This window comes from Scomber japonicus, chromosome 2 (assembly GCF_027409825.1).
Source record: "Scomber japonicus isolate fScoJap1 chromosome 2, fScoJap1.pri, whole genome shotgun sequence".
NCBI classification, from domain to species: Eukaryota; Metazoa; Chordata; class Actinopteri; order Scombriformes; family Scombridae; genus Scomber; species Scomber japonicus.
In genome coordinates this window covers 7,955,003-7,969,622 of record NC_070579.1, presented here as the reverse complement: position 1 = coordinate 7,969,622, position 14,620 = coordinate 7,955,003, and the positions used below count along the sequence as shown (strand labels likewise).

Genomic DNA, 14,620 nt, shown 5'->3' with positions numbered 1-14,620 from the left:
ATCTAAAAAAAAGATGAACATTTATCATATCAGCTATTATAAATGTTATTTATTTTAACATTAAAGGGGAACTGAAGTGAGTTTCGGCATGGTATTAACACTCATTTTGAAATACTGTAGATGTGAAGCCCCAAAAACACACACACACACACACACACACATCTGGCCTCTGAGTCACTCCGAGACAATTAAGTAACACAAATGACTCTTAACAAAAGCTGTCTCTCTCTAACACAGAAACATGGAGACTGCAGTCAGAGCTGAACAAGTCCTCTGACAAACCGATGACATGACAACAATGGGCTTCATTTAATTTCCCTCTTAAAAAAAAGAGCTTCAGCTGCGCTTCAAAATGCTCATGTGTGTGTGTGTGTGTGAGAGAGTGTGCTTACAGTCATGTTTGGAAAATACAGTAACTCACTGGTGCCTCTTTTTTTTTTTAAAGGGCAAAGCTTTCCATTGTACAGTAGGTAGCGCTAGAGCTGTACAGTGGAAAAGCACCAATAGTGTCAAGTGCAGGGGAGCTAATATTTTTGGCCATGACTGTTTGTAAATTCATTACAAGTATAAAAAACTAAAAAAGGCCTAGCAAAGAATCTCCATCATTATAAAGAGTGAGCTAATAAAGATCATACCATAAACCAGTGGCATGCACAGACTTCTTGGAGGGCAGGGGGCGAACAGCACGTTCTTGCCACTGAAGAGGGCAGTTTAGTGTGTTTTTGCCAACCAAGAGGGCAAGAGAGGCACCTTAGCACACGTTCTGGCTCCCAAGAGGGCACCTTAGCACACGTTTTGGCTCCCAAGAGGGCACCTTAGCACACGTTCTGGCTCCCAAGAGGGCACCTTAACACACGTTTTGGCTCCCAAGAGGGCACCTTAGCACGCATTCTGGCTCCTAAGAGGGCACCTTAGCACACGTTCTGGCTCCCAAGAGGGCACCTTAGCACGCGTTTTGGCTCCCAAGAGGGCACCTTAGCGCGCGTTCTGGCTCCCAAGAGGGCACCTTAGCACGCGTTCTGGCTCCCAAGAGGGCACCTTAGCACGCGTTCTGGCTCCCAAGAGGGCACCTTAGCACGCGTTCTGGCTCCCAAGAGGGCACCTTAGCACGCATTCTGGCTCCCAAAAGGACACTTTAGCGCGCGTTTTTCAACAGTTGGGCCATGAGGGGGGGGGGGGCGACCCCCCTGCCCCCCCCATGTGCACACCACTGGGCCATAAACACATTTATAAGTGTCTCTTTCCTACCTGAAACACTGTCATGATCGCTGCTGCAAACGTGTCAAAGTTAGTGGGCGGAGTCCCGCTTTCAAAGTTGAATCTGAAATGAAAAAGAAAGCAAAGAAAAAAAACAAACAAGAAAGTTAAATTCAACATATTCAACGTATTCACAGAACAGAAATTTAAAGTTGATACAGAGATTTTCATGATACTGACTGTCCACCAAACAGCTGCATCCCCAACAAGGCAAAGACCACGATGAAGAGGAAGAGGAGGAAGAGCAAACTGATAATGGACTTCATGGAGTTCAGCAAAGAAACCACCAGGTTACGGAGAGGAGCCCAGTACCTGAGGAGGAGGAAGAGGAGGAAAAATGGAGAGAAAGAAGAGAGAAGATGGAACAAGTAGGGAAATAAGAAGTTGAGGATTAATGAAGGAAGAGTAAAAGAGGGGAAAAGAGGAAGAGATGAAGAGAAAAGAAGAAAGAGAGATTATGATTTGACACTTCATCTCATAATTATCTGTTTATCATTTTAAAAAACAACAATACGCCAAATAATGTCAGATGTTCAACTATTTTCATCACATGGAGATTCTAAAGCAGGGTGTCAAACATGCGGCCCGCGGGCAAGAACCGGCCCGTCGAGGAGTCCAATCCGGCCCGCCTTGCTTCCTGTCATCTCTTCCTCCCTTTCTTCCTTCCATCTTTCCTTTCTTTCGGTTTTTCTTTCCTGTCTTCGCTTCCTTCCTTCCTTCTTTCCTTCCTTCCTCCCTTCCTTCCTTCTTTCCTTCCTTCCATCTTTCCTTTCTTTCTGTTTTTCTTTCCTGTCTTCTCTTCCTTCCTTCCTTCCTTCCATCTTTCTTTCCTTCCTTCCTTCCTTCCATCTTTCCTTCCTTCCTTCCATCTTTCCTTTCTTTCTGTTTTTCTTTCCTGTCTTCTCTTCCTTCCTTCATTCTTTCCATCTGTCTTTCCTTCCTTCCTCCCTTTTTTCTTTCCTTCCTTCCATCTTTCCTTTCTTTCTGTTTTTCTTTCCTGTCTTCTCTTCCTTCCTTCCTTCTTTCCATCTGTCTTTCCTTCCTTCCTACCTTTTTTCCTTCCTTCCATCTGTCTTTCCTTCCTTCCTTTCTTCCTTCCATCTGTCTTTCCTTCCGTCCTTCCTTTCTTCCTTCCATCTTTCCTTCCTTCCTTCCTTCCATCTTTCCTTTCTTTCTGTTTTTCTTTCCTGTCTTCTTTTCCTTCCTTCCTTCCTTCCATCTGTCTTTCCTTCCTTCCTTCCTCCCTTTTTTCTTTCCTTCCTCCCTTTCTTCCTTCCTTCTTTCCTTCCTTCCATCTTTCCTTTCTTTCTGTTTTTCTTTCCTGTCTTCTCTTTCTTCCTTCCTTCCTTCTTTCCATCTGTCTTTCCTTCCTTTCTTCCTTCCATCTTTCCTTCCTCGTTCCTTTCTTCCTTCCTTCCGTCTTTCCTTCCTTCCTTCCATCTTTCCTGTCTTCTCTTCATTCCTTCCTTCCTTCCTTCCAGCTGTAACATTAACAATACAATAACAACGATTATTATAAATTATTGCTGGATTTCCTTTCTTTCTGTTTTTCTTTCCTGTCTTCTCTTCCTTCCTTCCATCTGTCTTTCCTTCCTTCCTCCCTTTTTTCTTTCCTTCCTTTCTTTCTTCCTTCCATCTGTCTTTCCTTCCTTCCTTCCTTCCTTCCTCCCTTCCTTCTTTCCTTCCTTCCTCCCTCCCTCCCTCCCTTCCTTCCTTCCTTCCATCTGTCTTTCCTTCCTTTCTTTCTTCCTTCCATCTGTCTTTCCTTCCTTCCTTCCTTCCTCTCTTCCTTCCTTCCTTCCTTTATTTTAAGGACCCGGCCCACATCAGATCAAATTGGGCTGTATGTGGCCCTTGAATGAAGATGAGTTTGACTCCCCTGGACTAAATAGTCTTTACATAAATCATTAACATCAATTTTATGAATGATTCCAGCTCATTTTTAACCTTTTCTCAGTTTTTCATTTCACCAGATATGACACTTATTTTAACTCCAGTAGAGGTTTGGATCAAAGTCAGAGCTGCAACATAAACAATACCATAACAACCATTATAAATGATTGGTGAACAGATCCTTTAATTTAACCCACAAACAATCTTTTATTGACTCATTTTAACCCTTGTATCGTCCTCCCGGGTCAAATTGACCCCATCTCTCTTTCGACTGTTCCTTCCTTCCTTCCTTCCTTCCTTCTTTCTTTAATTTTTCCTTCCTTCATCCCCTGCACCCTTCTTTCTTTGCTCCCTCCTCCTTCCATCCTTCCTCCCTCCCTCCTTTCCTCCCTCCCTCCCTCCTTACTCCTTCCTTCCTTCCTTCTCTCCTAAATTCCTTCCTCTTTTCATCCCTCCCTCCTTACTCCTTTCTTTCCTTCTTTCCTTCCTTCTCTCCTAAATTCCTTCCTCTTTTCATCCTTCCACCTTTCCTCACTCCCTCCCTCCCTCCTTACTCCTTTCCTTCCTTCCTTCCTTCTCTCCTAAATTCCTTCCTCTTTTCATCCTTCCTCCTTTCCTTCCTTCCTCCTTTCCTCCCTCCCTCCTTACTCCTTTCCTTCCTTCCTTTCCTTCCTTCCTTCCTTCCTTCCTTCCTTTCTTCCTTCTCTCCTAAATTCGCTCTTCTTTTCATCATTACTCCTTTCCTTCCTTCCTTCCTTCCTTCCTTCTCTCCTAAATTCCTTCCTCTTTTCATCCTTCCTCCTTTCCTCCCTCCCTCCTTACTCCTTTCCTTCCTTCCTTTCCTTCCTTCCTTCCTTCCTTCTCTCCTAAATTCGCTCTTCTTTTCATCATTACTCCTTTCCTTCCTTCCTTCTGTCCTTCCTTGACCTGAGGACAACAGGAGGGTTAACATGACTGTATAGCAGGTAAAACCCCACTGAGAGAATAAAGCCTCATTTTTCTAGTGAGATCTTTCCAAACCAGCGACATCGAGACGAGCCAAGAAGCTACACAAAACACTAACAGAACGATGTGCGTGAGCCAAACCCAATTAAAATCTCCCCTGAAGGGAGCGTCAAAGAAGTGTCGAAACCTCTAAACTGTTGAGATGTCACAGCAGAGAAAAGAGATTCAGATTGAAATACGTAAAAAAAACCCCAACTGATTAATGATTGTACAGTATGAAAACATCAGGTTATCAGTATTATCATCATCTGTGGAAGAGTGAGCTGATGGACGGGCATGTTTGAGTAAGTATGTGTGTGTGTGTGTGTGTGTGTGTGTGTGTGTGTGTGTGTGTGTGTGTGTGTGTAAGAGAGAGAGAGAGAGAAACTTACTTTGTGACTTTGAAGATGCGAAGAAGTCTCAGAGCTCGTAACACACTGATCCCAAAGGACGTGCCTGGTTTGATGGTGGCCCACACTACCTCGAAAATACTGCCCACAATTACCTACGGACACACACACACACACACACACACACACACACACACACACACACACACACACATACACATACACACATACACACATACACACACACATTTTAATTTGATCATGTACTCGTATCCTGTTGAAAGACAGACTGTAATGCCCCAAAAAAAGCAACAATCTGGACCCAGACTCTATTTTATAAATTATTACTTAATTCATTAATTAATTAATTTTTAAGTTTTTATAATGCAGATCAGCTTTCTGATGGAAATAATCTCCATTTTTTTATTTCCTAGTGTAAGAAAAATTAGCTCATACTTGGTGGAAGTCCACACTGTGTCACCACTTTCTAATGCTTTACTAGGTTTAATTTCACTTCCTGGTTTAACTTCCAGTTAGTCTGTCACTTCCTGTATCAGCATCATGTTGCTAAGCAACCACTGGGAGTCCATTATTTCCCAGTGAGATTTCTGTTTCCATGTTTCCATGTTTTTGGAAATAACTTTGTATGGCTTAAGCAAAGTTATATATTTGTCTCCACGTAAGGTTTGATATTATTTTCTAAATTATTACTTAATTAATTAATTTTCCAACTGTTTTTATAATACAGATCTGCTTTCTGATGGAAATAATCTCCATTTTTTAATTTTCTAGTGGAAGAAAAATTAGCTCAAACTTGGTGGAAGTCTACACTGTGTCACCTTTCTAATGCTTTACTAGGTTTAATTTCACTTCCTGGTTTAACTTCCAGTTAGTCTGTCACTTCCTGTATCAGCATCATGTTGATATGGGCGGGGTCACAGCTAAGCAATCGCTGGGAGTCCATTAATTCCCAGTCAGATTCAAGATTCAAGATTCAAGATGTTTTATTTGTCAGTTATCATGTCAGACATGTGAGCGAGATATAGTACTCAGGTCTCAGATACTAAAATAAATTAAATCTAATTTAAAAACAAGCTAAAACATGATTTCTGTTTCCATGTTTTCGGAAATAACAAGGCAAAGTTATATATTTGTCTCCACGTAAGGTTTGATAGTATTTTATCAAATCAGAATCCAGTCACATCAAATCAGAATTGTTCCCTTTTATTATTTATTGGTGTCTTTATTGGTTCTATTGATATTTATTGTTTTAAATCTCTTAATGAACTCTTAACTATATGGGCTTAGCTTTCAAGTGTTTTGAGCAACAAATATTATACATGATGAAAAAGACATTACAAACAGTATTTTACCAGTTTGTGACCAGATAGAGAATAGAGTGATACCTGATGTTTGAGTGGAGCTGCACTGATCTCAATATTAACTCTGTAATCATTGTTGAGCTTTTTATGCAAATTTGTATTAATATTCAAATTAAGCTAAAAAAACAAACCAAAGCTCTACACACAGATGTACACTGCAGCCCGAACCTGCAGCCCTGCAGCCATACTGAACACAATATTACACGTACTGTATTTCAGCATGTAGAATAAGGAAACCTGCCAATAAACATGTGGAACAATGTCAGCGTGACAGATTAATGCGCAGGTGACAAATGTGATGCTGAATCTGTTCTGCACCATTGTTCATTTGTCGCAGGGCAACAGGAGAAAAATCTATTCCTCGAATCTGTTGATTAAATAGAGTGTTTGATTTGTCGTCAAAACTTGAGGAGGGTTTTTTTTGTCACAGTGTGTGTGTGTGTGTGTGTGTGTGTGTGTGTGTGTGTGTGTGTGTGTGTGTGTGTGTGTGTGTGTGTACTCACCACACAGTCGAAGCAGTTGAATGAGGAGTGGAAGTAGGGCGTCATGCCCAGACCATACATCTTGATCAGCATCTCAGACATGAACAAACCGAGGAAGATAAACTCTGCATAGACTGGAAGAATGAAAGAAAGGGAAAAGGAGAGAGAATGAAAAGGAAAGGAAAGGAAAGGAAAGTATTATAGGAAAGGAGGGCAAGGATTAAGGAAAGTAGCAGAGAGTGGGATACATGTAAGGAAAGAGAAAGGTGGAAATAAAAGAGGGTGAGGTCACAGAGAGAGAAAGAAACTATTATGCTGGCTCCTTAATGTTCAAACAGGAGACGCATTAAGACAAAATCCTTGAAATCATCAGTCACATGGTCTCCAGTGAAAGACGGGTGTGGAATGACTCCTAGCGAATGGTACGAGGAGCACATGATGTATTATATGAATGGTTTTCAATGTCTTGACAGTGGAATATTTTACAGTTGCCCAATTCCAACTATTAGAAAACAAAGTTAAAGTTAAAGACTGTGTAAAGTGAATTCAGACATTTTCTTCTAAACACATTAAATAGGTCATAAATGTATTTCTAAAAAAGGTGTAAAAAGCATTTCAACCATTTAGATTTGAATTGTGGAGCTAGGCTTCACAAACTGTGTTTCAAGATTTCTGTGTTCAGGATTTAGTGATTAGCATAAACCCGCCCCTGCTGCTGTAGAGGTAGAAATACATTCAGCACACACTACTACTACTACTACAGTCTACAGTTAGCCAGTTAGCTGAGTTAGCCGCCGAGCTAGCAGCTGAGTTAGCCGCTGAGCTAGTAGCCGAGTTAGCCGCCGAGCTAGCAGCCGAGCTAGCAGCTGAATTAGCCGCCGAGCTAGCAGCATAAAGCTCTCAGACATAGCATCCATGTTTCTGGTAGAGGTGGTGACTTTGATTGACAGGTGGACTCGGCGGCCACTCCCACAGCGTTTGGGAGCAGAGAAAGAGGCTGATTTTTACACAACTTTGAAGCCTAATTTCATATATTTGGTGATTTTTTTAATCATTCAGATTTGGCAGGGTGGTTAACAACACACTTTTCTGTGGTATGTCAAACTCAGAACACATATTTATTCTTACTTTACACAGAGTTTAAATTTAAAAGATCTTGCTTGTTCTCTCTTGTTTCTTCTTTAACAAGTAACTGATTTCCCATCCCTCTTAATAGTCTTAATATCAATACAAGTGTTTCTTCTTTTTACAGTTATTATAACAATAAATGCTCACATTCATATTCTCATGCATGACTGTCCTCATATGGTGTGTACAGTATATGAGCATGTGTGCGTGGATGTCTTTGTGTATGTGTGTCTTTGTGTGCACACTCACACAGGAAGTCGGACAGCAGCTGCGGCTGGTTGTAGTGCACCACCGCCACACACATGGTGTTGAGGCCCACCAGGCAGAGCACCGTCCAATAGAAAGCCTGCGTCTTCACTATCTTGCGGATAAAGAATCGCATTCGTCGCTCATTCTTACTGTAATTGCCGTCTTTACCGTTCTTTATGCTAGACCGAGCAAAACCTGGAAAAGGGGGGAAAGGATGTGAGTGGGAATCAGGTCTGTTGTTAGTTACACTGGATTAATTGTTTTAATGAAATACCAGATAGTTAGTTAGTTAGCGAGCGTTTGTGAAACCTGTGATGAAATTTTAGCTTCTTTGCAGATTTTATGTTTTCATTTAAATATTCAACAAGTAAACATTTCATTTTACCATGAATAATGTAGGAAACACTTTGGCCTCTAAGCAGCAAAATGCATCATCCCAAAAAACTTCCAGTGTCACAGCAAATAAACAGTTTCCATAGTTTCATATGACTTGAAATGTAAGAATTTGCTTTAACCCTCCTGTTGTCCTCGAGTCAAGGAAGGAAGGGAGGAAGGAAAGGAGGAAGGAAGGGAGCATGAAGGAAAGAAAGGAGTAAGGAAGGGAGCATGAAGTAAAGAAAGGAGGAAAGAAGGAAAGGAGGGAGGAAGAAAGGAACGAGGAAGAAGGAAGGAAATGAGGGAGGAAGGGAAGGAGGAAGAAGGAAGGAAAGGAGGGAGGAAGGAAGACGAAAAGAAGGAGGAAGGAAGGAAAGGAAAGAAGCAAGGAAGGGAGGAAGGAAATGAAGGAAGGCAGGAAGGAAGGAAGGTAGGAGGGAGGGAGGGAGGAAACAAGGAAGGAGGGAGGAAGGGAGGAAGGAAGGAAGGAAGGAAGGAAGGAAGGAAGGAAGGAAGGAAGGAAGGAAGGAAGGAAGGAAGGAAGGAACAGTAAAAACAGACTGGGTCAATTTGACCCGGGAGGACAACACGAAGGTTAAATCATTCTAAAAACAGTTTACATCCTCATGTCTACATCCTCTGCATCCACCCGACTGTTTCTCTTACCTACTGCATCACCTATATTGTCCTCTACTTCCTCTGGATTCAGGAGTTCGGTCTTATTGTTTTTGGTTTTGATGGTCGGCCTCCGTCTCGAACCTAGCATGAGAAAAAAATGAGTCTTAATTTATATCAAACAGTTCTAAACCTCTACACAGAGTCTGTCACTTTCAGGTTTATTGTAGCTTAACTCAACATTTACACCTTTAACTGCATCAAGTTATCGCACTAGAACTAGTTTTCTGATGTTTTAATGTCAAATTCTGTCTTATGCAATGATAACACAATCACATTTTACTTTGCTATTCAGTGTCTGATAGCTTTATTTATTCTCTAGGATCTTTTTTTTACGCATCATTATACATTTGAATGAATCTGATCTCATGTCACAAGCTGTCATTGTAAAGTTCATTATTCCCTCTATCTCTATTTTCTATGTAGCTCCTCTTTCATGTAATCCGCCTATGTCAGCTACACACACACACACACACACACACACACACACACACACACACACACACACAGAGAGAGTAAAAGACGATAAGTTACCATCAAAGTTCACTGTGCCGTCTTCCTCCGCCAGAATCACCTCCTCTGTAAAAATTCAACAAAACATAAAGATGTTGGCACACTGTGTCTGTTTAGTAGTTGGTTTTTCCCCCCACATACAGGATGTGTATCCATGGGAACAAGCAGTGTGTGTGTGTGTGTGTGTGTGTGTGTGAGTTTGCGCTGACCTGCTTTGCAGATCCACTCCAGGTATCCGTTGAGCTCTCTCTCAATCTGCTGCTGTCGCCTCAGCTTGAGGAACTCGCTCCGGTTCTCCACTCGCTCTCTCTCTTTGGCAAATTCACTGTGGGGACATTTGGCATTTTTTATTGTATGGGGAGGAAGAAGGGAGGAAGAAGGAAGAAGGAAGGGAGGGAGGAAGGAAGGATGGCAGGGACAAAGAAGGAAGGAAGGAAGGAAGGTAGGAGGGAGGAAGGAAGGAAGGAAAGGACGGAAGGAAGGGAGGAAGAAAAAAGGAAGGAAGGAGGAAGGGAGGAAGGAAAAGAGGAAGGGAGGAAGGAAGGAAAGAAGGACCGAGGAAAAAAGGAAGGGAGGAAGATAGGGGAAGGAAAGAAAGAGAGTCAAGGAAGGAAGGGAGGAAGAAGGGCGGAAGAAGGGAGGAAGGAAGGATGGAAGGGACAAAGAAGGAAGGAAAGGAGGAAGGAAGGGAGGAAGGAAGGAACAGTCAAAACAGAAGGGGTCAATTTGACCCGGGAGGACGACACAATGGTTAATTACGATCCATTTAATGCAAACATTTTAGCATATTTCAAAATGTAGGAAAAAAAAAGGGGGGAAAGAAACTCAAAATGATCACCATAGCGCACCATTACACAAATATAATATCAATTAAAGGGAAAATGTCAGCAGACAGACAGAAGGAGCGTACCCTGAGAGTACACCCAGCACCAGGTTGAGCATGAAGAAGGAGCCGATGATGATGAGAGGGATGTAGTACATCCAGTTCCAGGCGCTGCCCTCCACATCATTACTCTACGAGACAGAGACAGAGGAGGTTAGACATGGACCCGTTATTATCACTCATGTAATATTTAACCCTCCTGTTGTCCTCGAGTCATGGAAGGAAGGAAGGAAGGAAGAAAGGAAGAAGGGAGGAAGGAAGGGAAGGAGGGAGGAAAGGAAGAAGGAAGGAGGGAAAGGGGGAAGGAAGGAAGAAGGAAGGGAAGAAGGAAGGAAAGGAAGGAAGGAAGGAAGAAGGAAGGAAAGGAGGGAGGAAGGAGGAAGGAAAGGAGGGAGGAAGGAGGGAAACAGGGAAGGAAGGAAAGGAAGGAAGGAAGGAAGGAAGGAAGAAGGAAGGAAAGGAGGGAGGAAGGAAGAAGAAAGGAAAGTCTTTCCTCTGTCCTTCTTTCCTTCCTTCCTCCCTTCCTTTCTCCCTCCCTCATTCCTTGTGTCCTCCCTTCTTCCTCCCTACCTCCCTCCTTTCCTTCCCTCTTCCTCCCTTCCATCCATCCTTCCTCCCTCCCTTCCATCCTTCCTCCCTCTCTTCCTCCCTCCCTTCGAGGACAACAGAAGAGTTAATCTTGATCCATCTGCTTGCCAAGTAAAAAGTAACCGAAGCAACTTTTTCCCTGCACAGAACAACTACTCAGAGGAGCTGAAGTATGCATTAACGTTGGCTCAGAACTGACCCATTTTCTACCTTAAAGCTCGACAAGGGTGCAGAGACGGACGGTGCGTGTGTGCTAGTGCGGCGTTACAGTAAAGCATCTCCCTGCTTTTCACGGACATCGATTGCTCCGAAGTGTCTGGTGAGCACATCAGCAGCAACAAAATTGTCTGACACTGTGTCACATCCCTCTTTCACTAAACAAACCCATCCGACAATCAGAGAAATTGGGTTACTGGAGGATATCGTGTTTCTGTGACCCGTGTAACGCTTTAATGGAACTATCAGCTGATTATTATCTGCAGCTGTGAGTGCTGTGTGTATGTGTTCGGTCTTATACTGCATGGTACAGGCGCAGGCAGGCAGCCCGTTCTTTATTAAACTTTCATTGGTTTCCTCCTGACTGCCTGTGTGAGTGTGGAAGTCAGCCTCCATCCATCAGAAAAGATGTTAAATATAGAGCGAGACGGACCAGAATAGAGAGAGAGGAAGAGAAAGGAGGCGGTGAGAGAGAGAGAGAGAGAGAAGGAGAGCGACTCCGAAGGCAAAAGAAAAAGGACAGATGAGAAGATGGATAAAGGAAGTCAAACAAAGAATGATAAAGAGAGAGAGAGATGGGTGGAAAATAGGCTTTTGGACAACTAGAAATTGTGTTTTGAATCAAATCTCCGACTATTTAATGCCTCATTTGGCTGAATGAAACTGAAGCCAATCACCAACCTCCACACCCATCAGTCCTTCGGTGTGCTAAAACACACACAGTATAGTACAAACCTAAAAAACACATCACAGGAAATGGAAGGAACATTTTTAGGGAGCGATTTCCGGCGCAGATGACCTGATGAGGCAAGTTTGACTAAATTTGAGGCGATGTCAGATGTCTCCAAGAACTAATACCTAAAATAAGAGAGGACTGAAAGACGAGGCTATTTAAATTATGTATAAGGCGATGTCAGACCTACCATAACATACGACTGCATTAAAAATTGCAGCTTCCTGTCCTGTTTGCCTCTCCGCTATCATTTATCCACAGAAGGCTAAACTTACTTACAGCCTACAGCAATTGTCAAGATGGAGAAACCTTCATTACCTTCATAACTTTCTAGACTTTAATAAATCAGTGTTTGATATGCCTTGAAGCTCACAGGTGTATTTTTCATGTTGCAGCAACCATAGACTTCATATAAAATAAAACATAAGCGATTGAGACAATGATAACTCGTCGGAAAAAAAATGACTGACTGTATTTTGAGAGAGAGGTTGATGCTTTTTGATTTGGAGTCAATTGGAGCCAAGGATTTTTTTTGGAGCCAGTATCTAGTGGTGGTTGGTGGTATTGCACTTAAGTTGCGTAATACACTTTTCTTCAGCTTCAAACCTTGGTAGTTGGCACTTTGTAGCAACACACCACACCAATTTTACCACCTTGTATGTTTTTTCAGTCTATTTATTTCAAACATTTGTCTCTGTGATTGGTTTAAGCCATAGATTGTATAAAAGAAATGGACGTAACATGGATGACGTCGCCCATTGGTTTGTGAACTGCTGCTTGGAAGCCAATAGTTTCGAATCTAGGCAGCGCCATCTTGAAAATTTCAGGTGCATGCTGGGAAAAATAAAAACACGGATTCTACTTATATGGGCATGAGGCGGGGTCATGGGCGGAAGTATGGGTAGAAATCAAGTGAGAAGTTGGTGAATTCTCCATTGACTTGTATAGAGACGGTCGCCCCCTGGTGGCCTTTTGCTAGAATGCAGCTATAAGTTACTTCCGCGTTGGCCTCATTTTAGAGGACCAGAACTCCCCGCCTGGTTTAAGCCCACCAGCTCCCTGAAACATCTGTCCGTTCTTAGTTTAGAGAGAGAAAATGTTAAGGGATCAGCAACTTACGAAGTAGAGCATCTCTGTCCATCCCTCCATGGTGATGCACTGGAAGACGGTGAGCACGGCGAACAGGATGTTGTCGAACTGGGTGATGCCGTAGTTGGGTCCAAGCCAGCCGCCTCGACACAGTGTGCCGTTTGGACACACCCGAGACGGAAACGCAGTACCACACGGCAAATCATCCACTGTCTCTCCTGATCAGAAAAGAGAAGATCCACCATTACCACAAAAATAACAAACTGAATGTATTTTTGAATCAGAAAGCAAATTCTTAAAAGGAAGGAAAGGAGGGAGGAAGGATGTAAGGGAGGAAGGAAAGGAGGGAGGAAGGATGTAAAGGAGGAAGGAAAGGAGGGAGGAAGGAAGGGAGGAAGAAGAAGGGTAGGAGGGAGGGAGGAAACAAGGAAGGAGAGGGGGAAAGGAAAAGAGGAAGGGAGGAAGGAAGGAAAGAAGGACAGAGGAAGGAAGGATGGAAAGAAGGAAGGGAGGACAGATGGAAGGGAGGAAGGAAGGACAGAAGGACGGACGGAAGGAAGGAAGGAAGGAGGAAGGGAGGACAGAAGGAAGGAAGGAAGGAAGGAAGAAGAAAGGGAGGACAGAAGGAAGGAAGGAAGGAAGGAAGGAGGAAGGAAGGAAGGAAAGAGAGAGGAGGGAACGAAAGAGAGAAGGAGGGAGGGAGGAAGGACAGACGGAAGGAAGGAAGGGAGTAAAGAAGGAACAGTCAAAACAGACGGGGTCAATTTGACCCGGGAGGACGACGACAGGAAGGTTAAAGAATAATAATGATGTAATGTATTTTTACCGTTATCATCGAAGCAGGTGGTGTGGAACTTCCCCATGTAAAACTCCAGGCCGATGATGGCGAACATGAGGATGGCCACGAACAGCAGCAGGCCGATCTGCAGCAGGGGGATCATAGCCTTCATAATGGACTTGAGCACCACCTGCAGGCCTGGAGGGGAACAGCACAAAACAATCAGTAAGAGAAAGGGACTTCATTCTCAGTACAGTGGAGTATAGACTGTATGAACTGCTGTGTTTCGTCACTGCACACTGTGTCAAGGCTGCTGATTGCCTGCCAACGCTTTGAATATGTTGAGGTGTTTAGAGACTTATAGTGACTCTACTTCCTTATTGATTGGCATGTGGTATTGTTGCCAAAGTGAGAGCCAACAGTTTGTATCAGCAAAGCAATATTTGCCACTATCTCTGTGGGGCAGATGACCTGATGAGGCAAGTTTGACTAAATTTGAGGCGATGTCAGATGTCTCCAAGAACTAATACCTAAAATAAGAGAGGACTGAAAGACGAGGCTGTTTAAATTATGTATAAGGCGATGTCAGACCTACCATAACATACGACTGCATTAAAAATTGCAGCTTCCTGTCCTGTTTGCCTCTCTGCTATCATTTATCCACAGAAGGCTAAACTTACTTACAGCCTATAGCAATTGTCAAAATGGCGAAACCTTCATTACCTTCATAACTTTCTAGACTTTAATAAATCAGTGTTTGATATGCCTTGAAGCTCACAGGTGTATTTTTCATGTTGCAGCAACCATAGACTTCATATAAAGTAAAACATGAGCGATTGAGACAATGATAACTCGTCAAAAAAAAAAAAAGACTGACTGTATTTTGAGAGAGAAGTTGATGCTTTTTGATTTGGAGTCAATTGGAGCCAGGGATTTTTTTTTGGAGCCAGTATCTAGTGGTGGTTGGTGGTATTGCACTTTAGTTGCATAATGCACTTTGCTTCAGCTTCAAACCTTGGTAGTTGGCACTTGTTGGCACTTTGTA

The 14,620-nt window shown here is 42.8% G+C and overlaps 1 protein-coding gene across 1 annotated transcript in view; it reads right to left on the bottom strand.

Annotated features, from left to right (window-relative positions):
- The window catches only part of cacna1ab (calcium channel, voltage-dependent, P/Q type, alpha 1A subunit, b), a 124,640-nt gene that overhangs the window by 91,493 nt on the left and 18,527 nt on the right, over nucleotides 1-14,620 (bottom strand). Inside the window, exons 4-14 of the mRNA XM_053339471.1 lie at nucleotides 13,624-13,773; nucleotides 12,828-13,015; nucleotides 10,199-10,302; nucleotides 9,498-9,613; nucleotides 9,310-9,354; nucleotides 8,767-8,859; nucleotides 7,726-7,920; nucleotides 6,370-6,482; nucleotides 4,527-4,639; nucleotides 1,438-1,569; nucleotides 1,249-1,321 (exon numbers count right to left, since the gene is read on the bottom strand). Of these exons, the coding sequence (XP_053195446.1) occupies nucleotides 1,249-1,321; nucleotides 1,438-1,569; nucleotides 4,527-4,639; nucleotides 6,370-6,482; nucleotides 7,726-7,920; nucleotides 8,767-8,859; nucleotides 9,310-9,354; nucleotides 9,498-9,613; nucleotides 10,199-10,302; nucleotides 12,828-13,015; nucleotides 13,624-13,773 (1,322 nt within the window). The remainder of the gene's footprint in view (nucleotides 1-1,248; nucleotides 1,322-1,437; nucleotides 1,570-4,526; nucleotides 4,640-6,369; nucleotides 6,483-7,725; nucleotides 7,921-8,766; nucleotides 8,860-9,309; nucleotides 9,355-9,497; nucleotides 9,614-10,198; nucleotides 10,303-12,827; nucleotides 13,016-13,623; nucleotides 13,774-14,620) is intronic.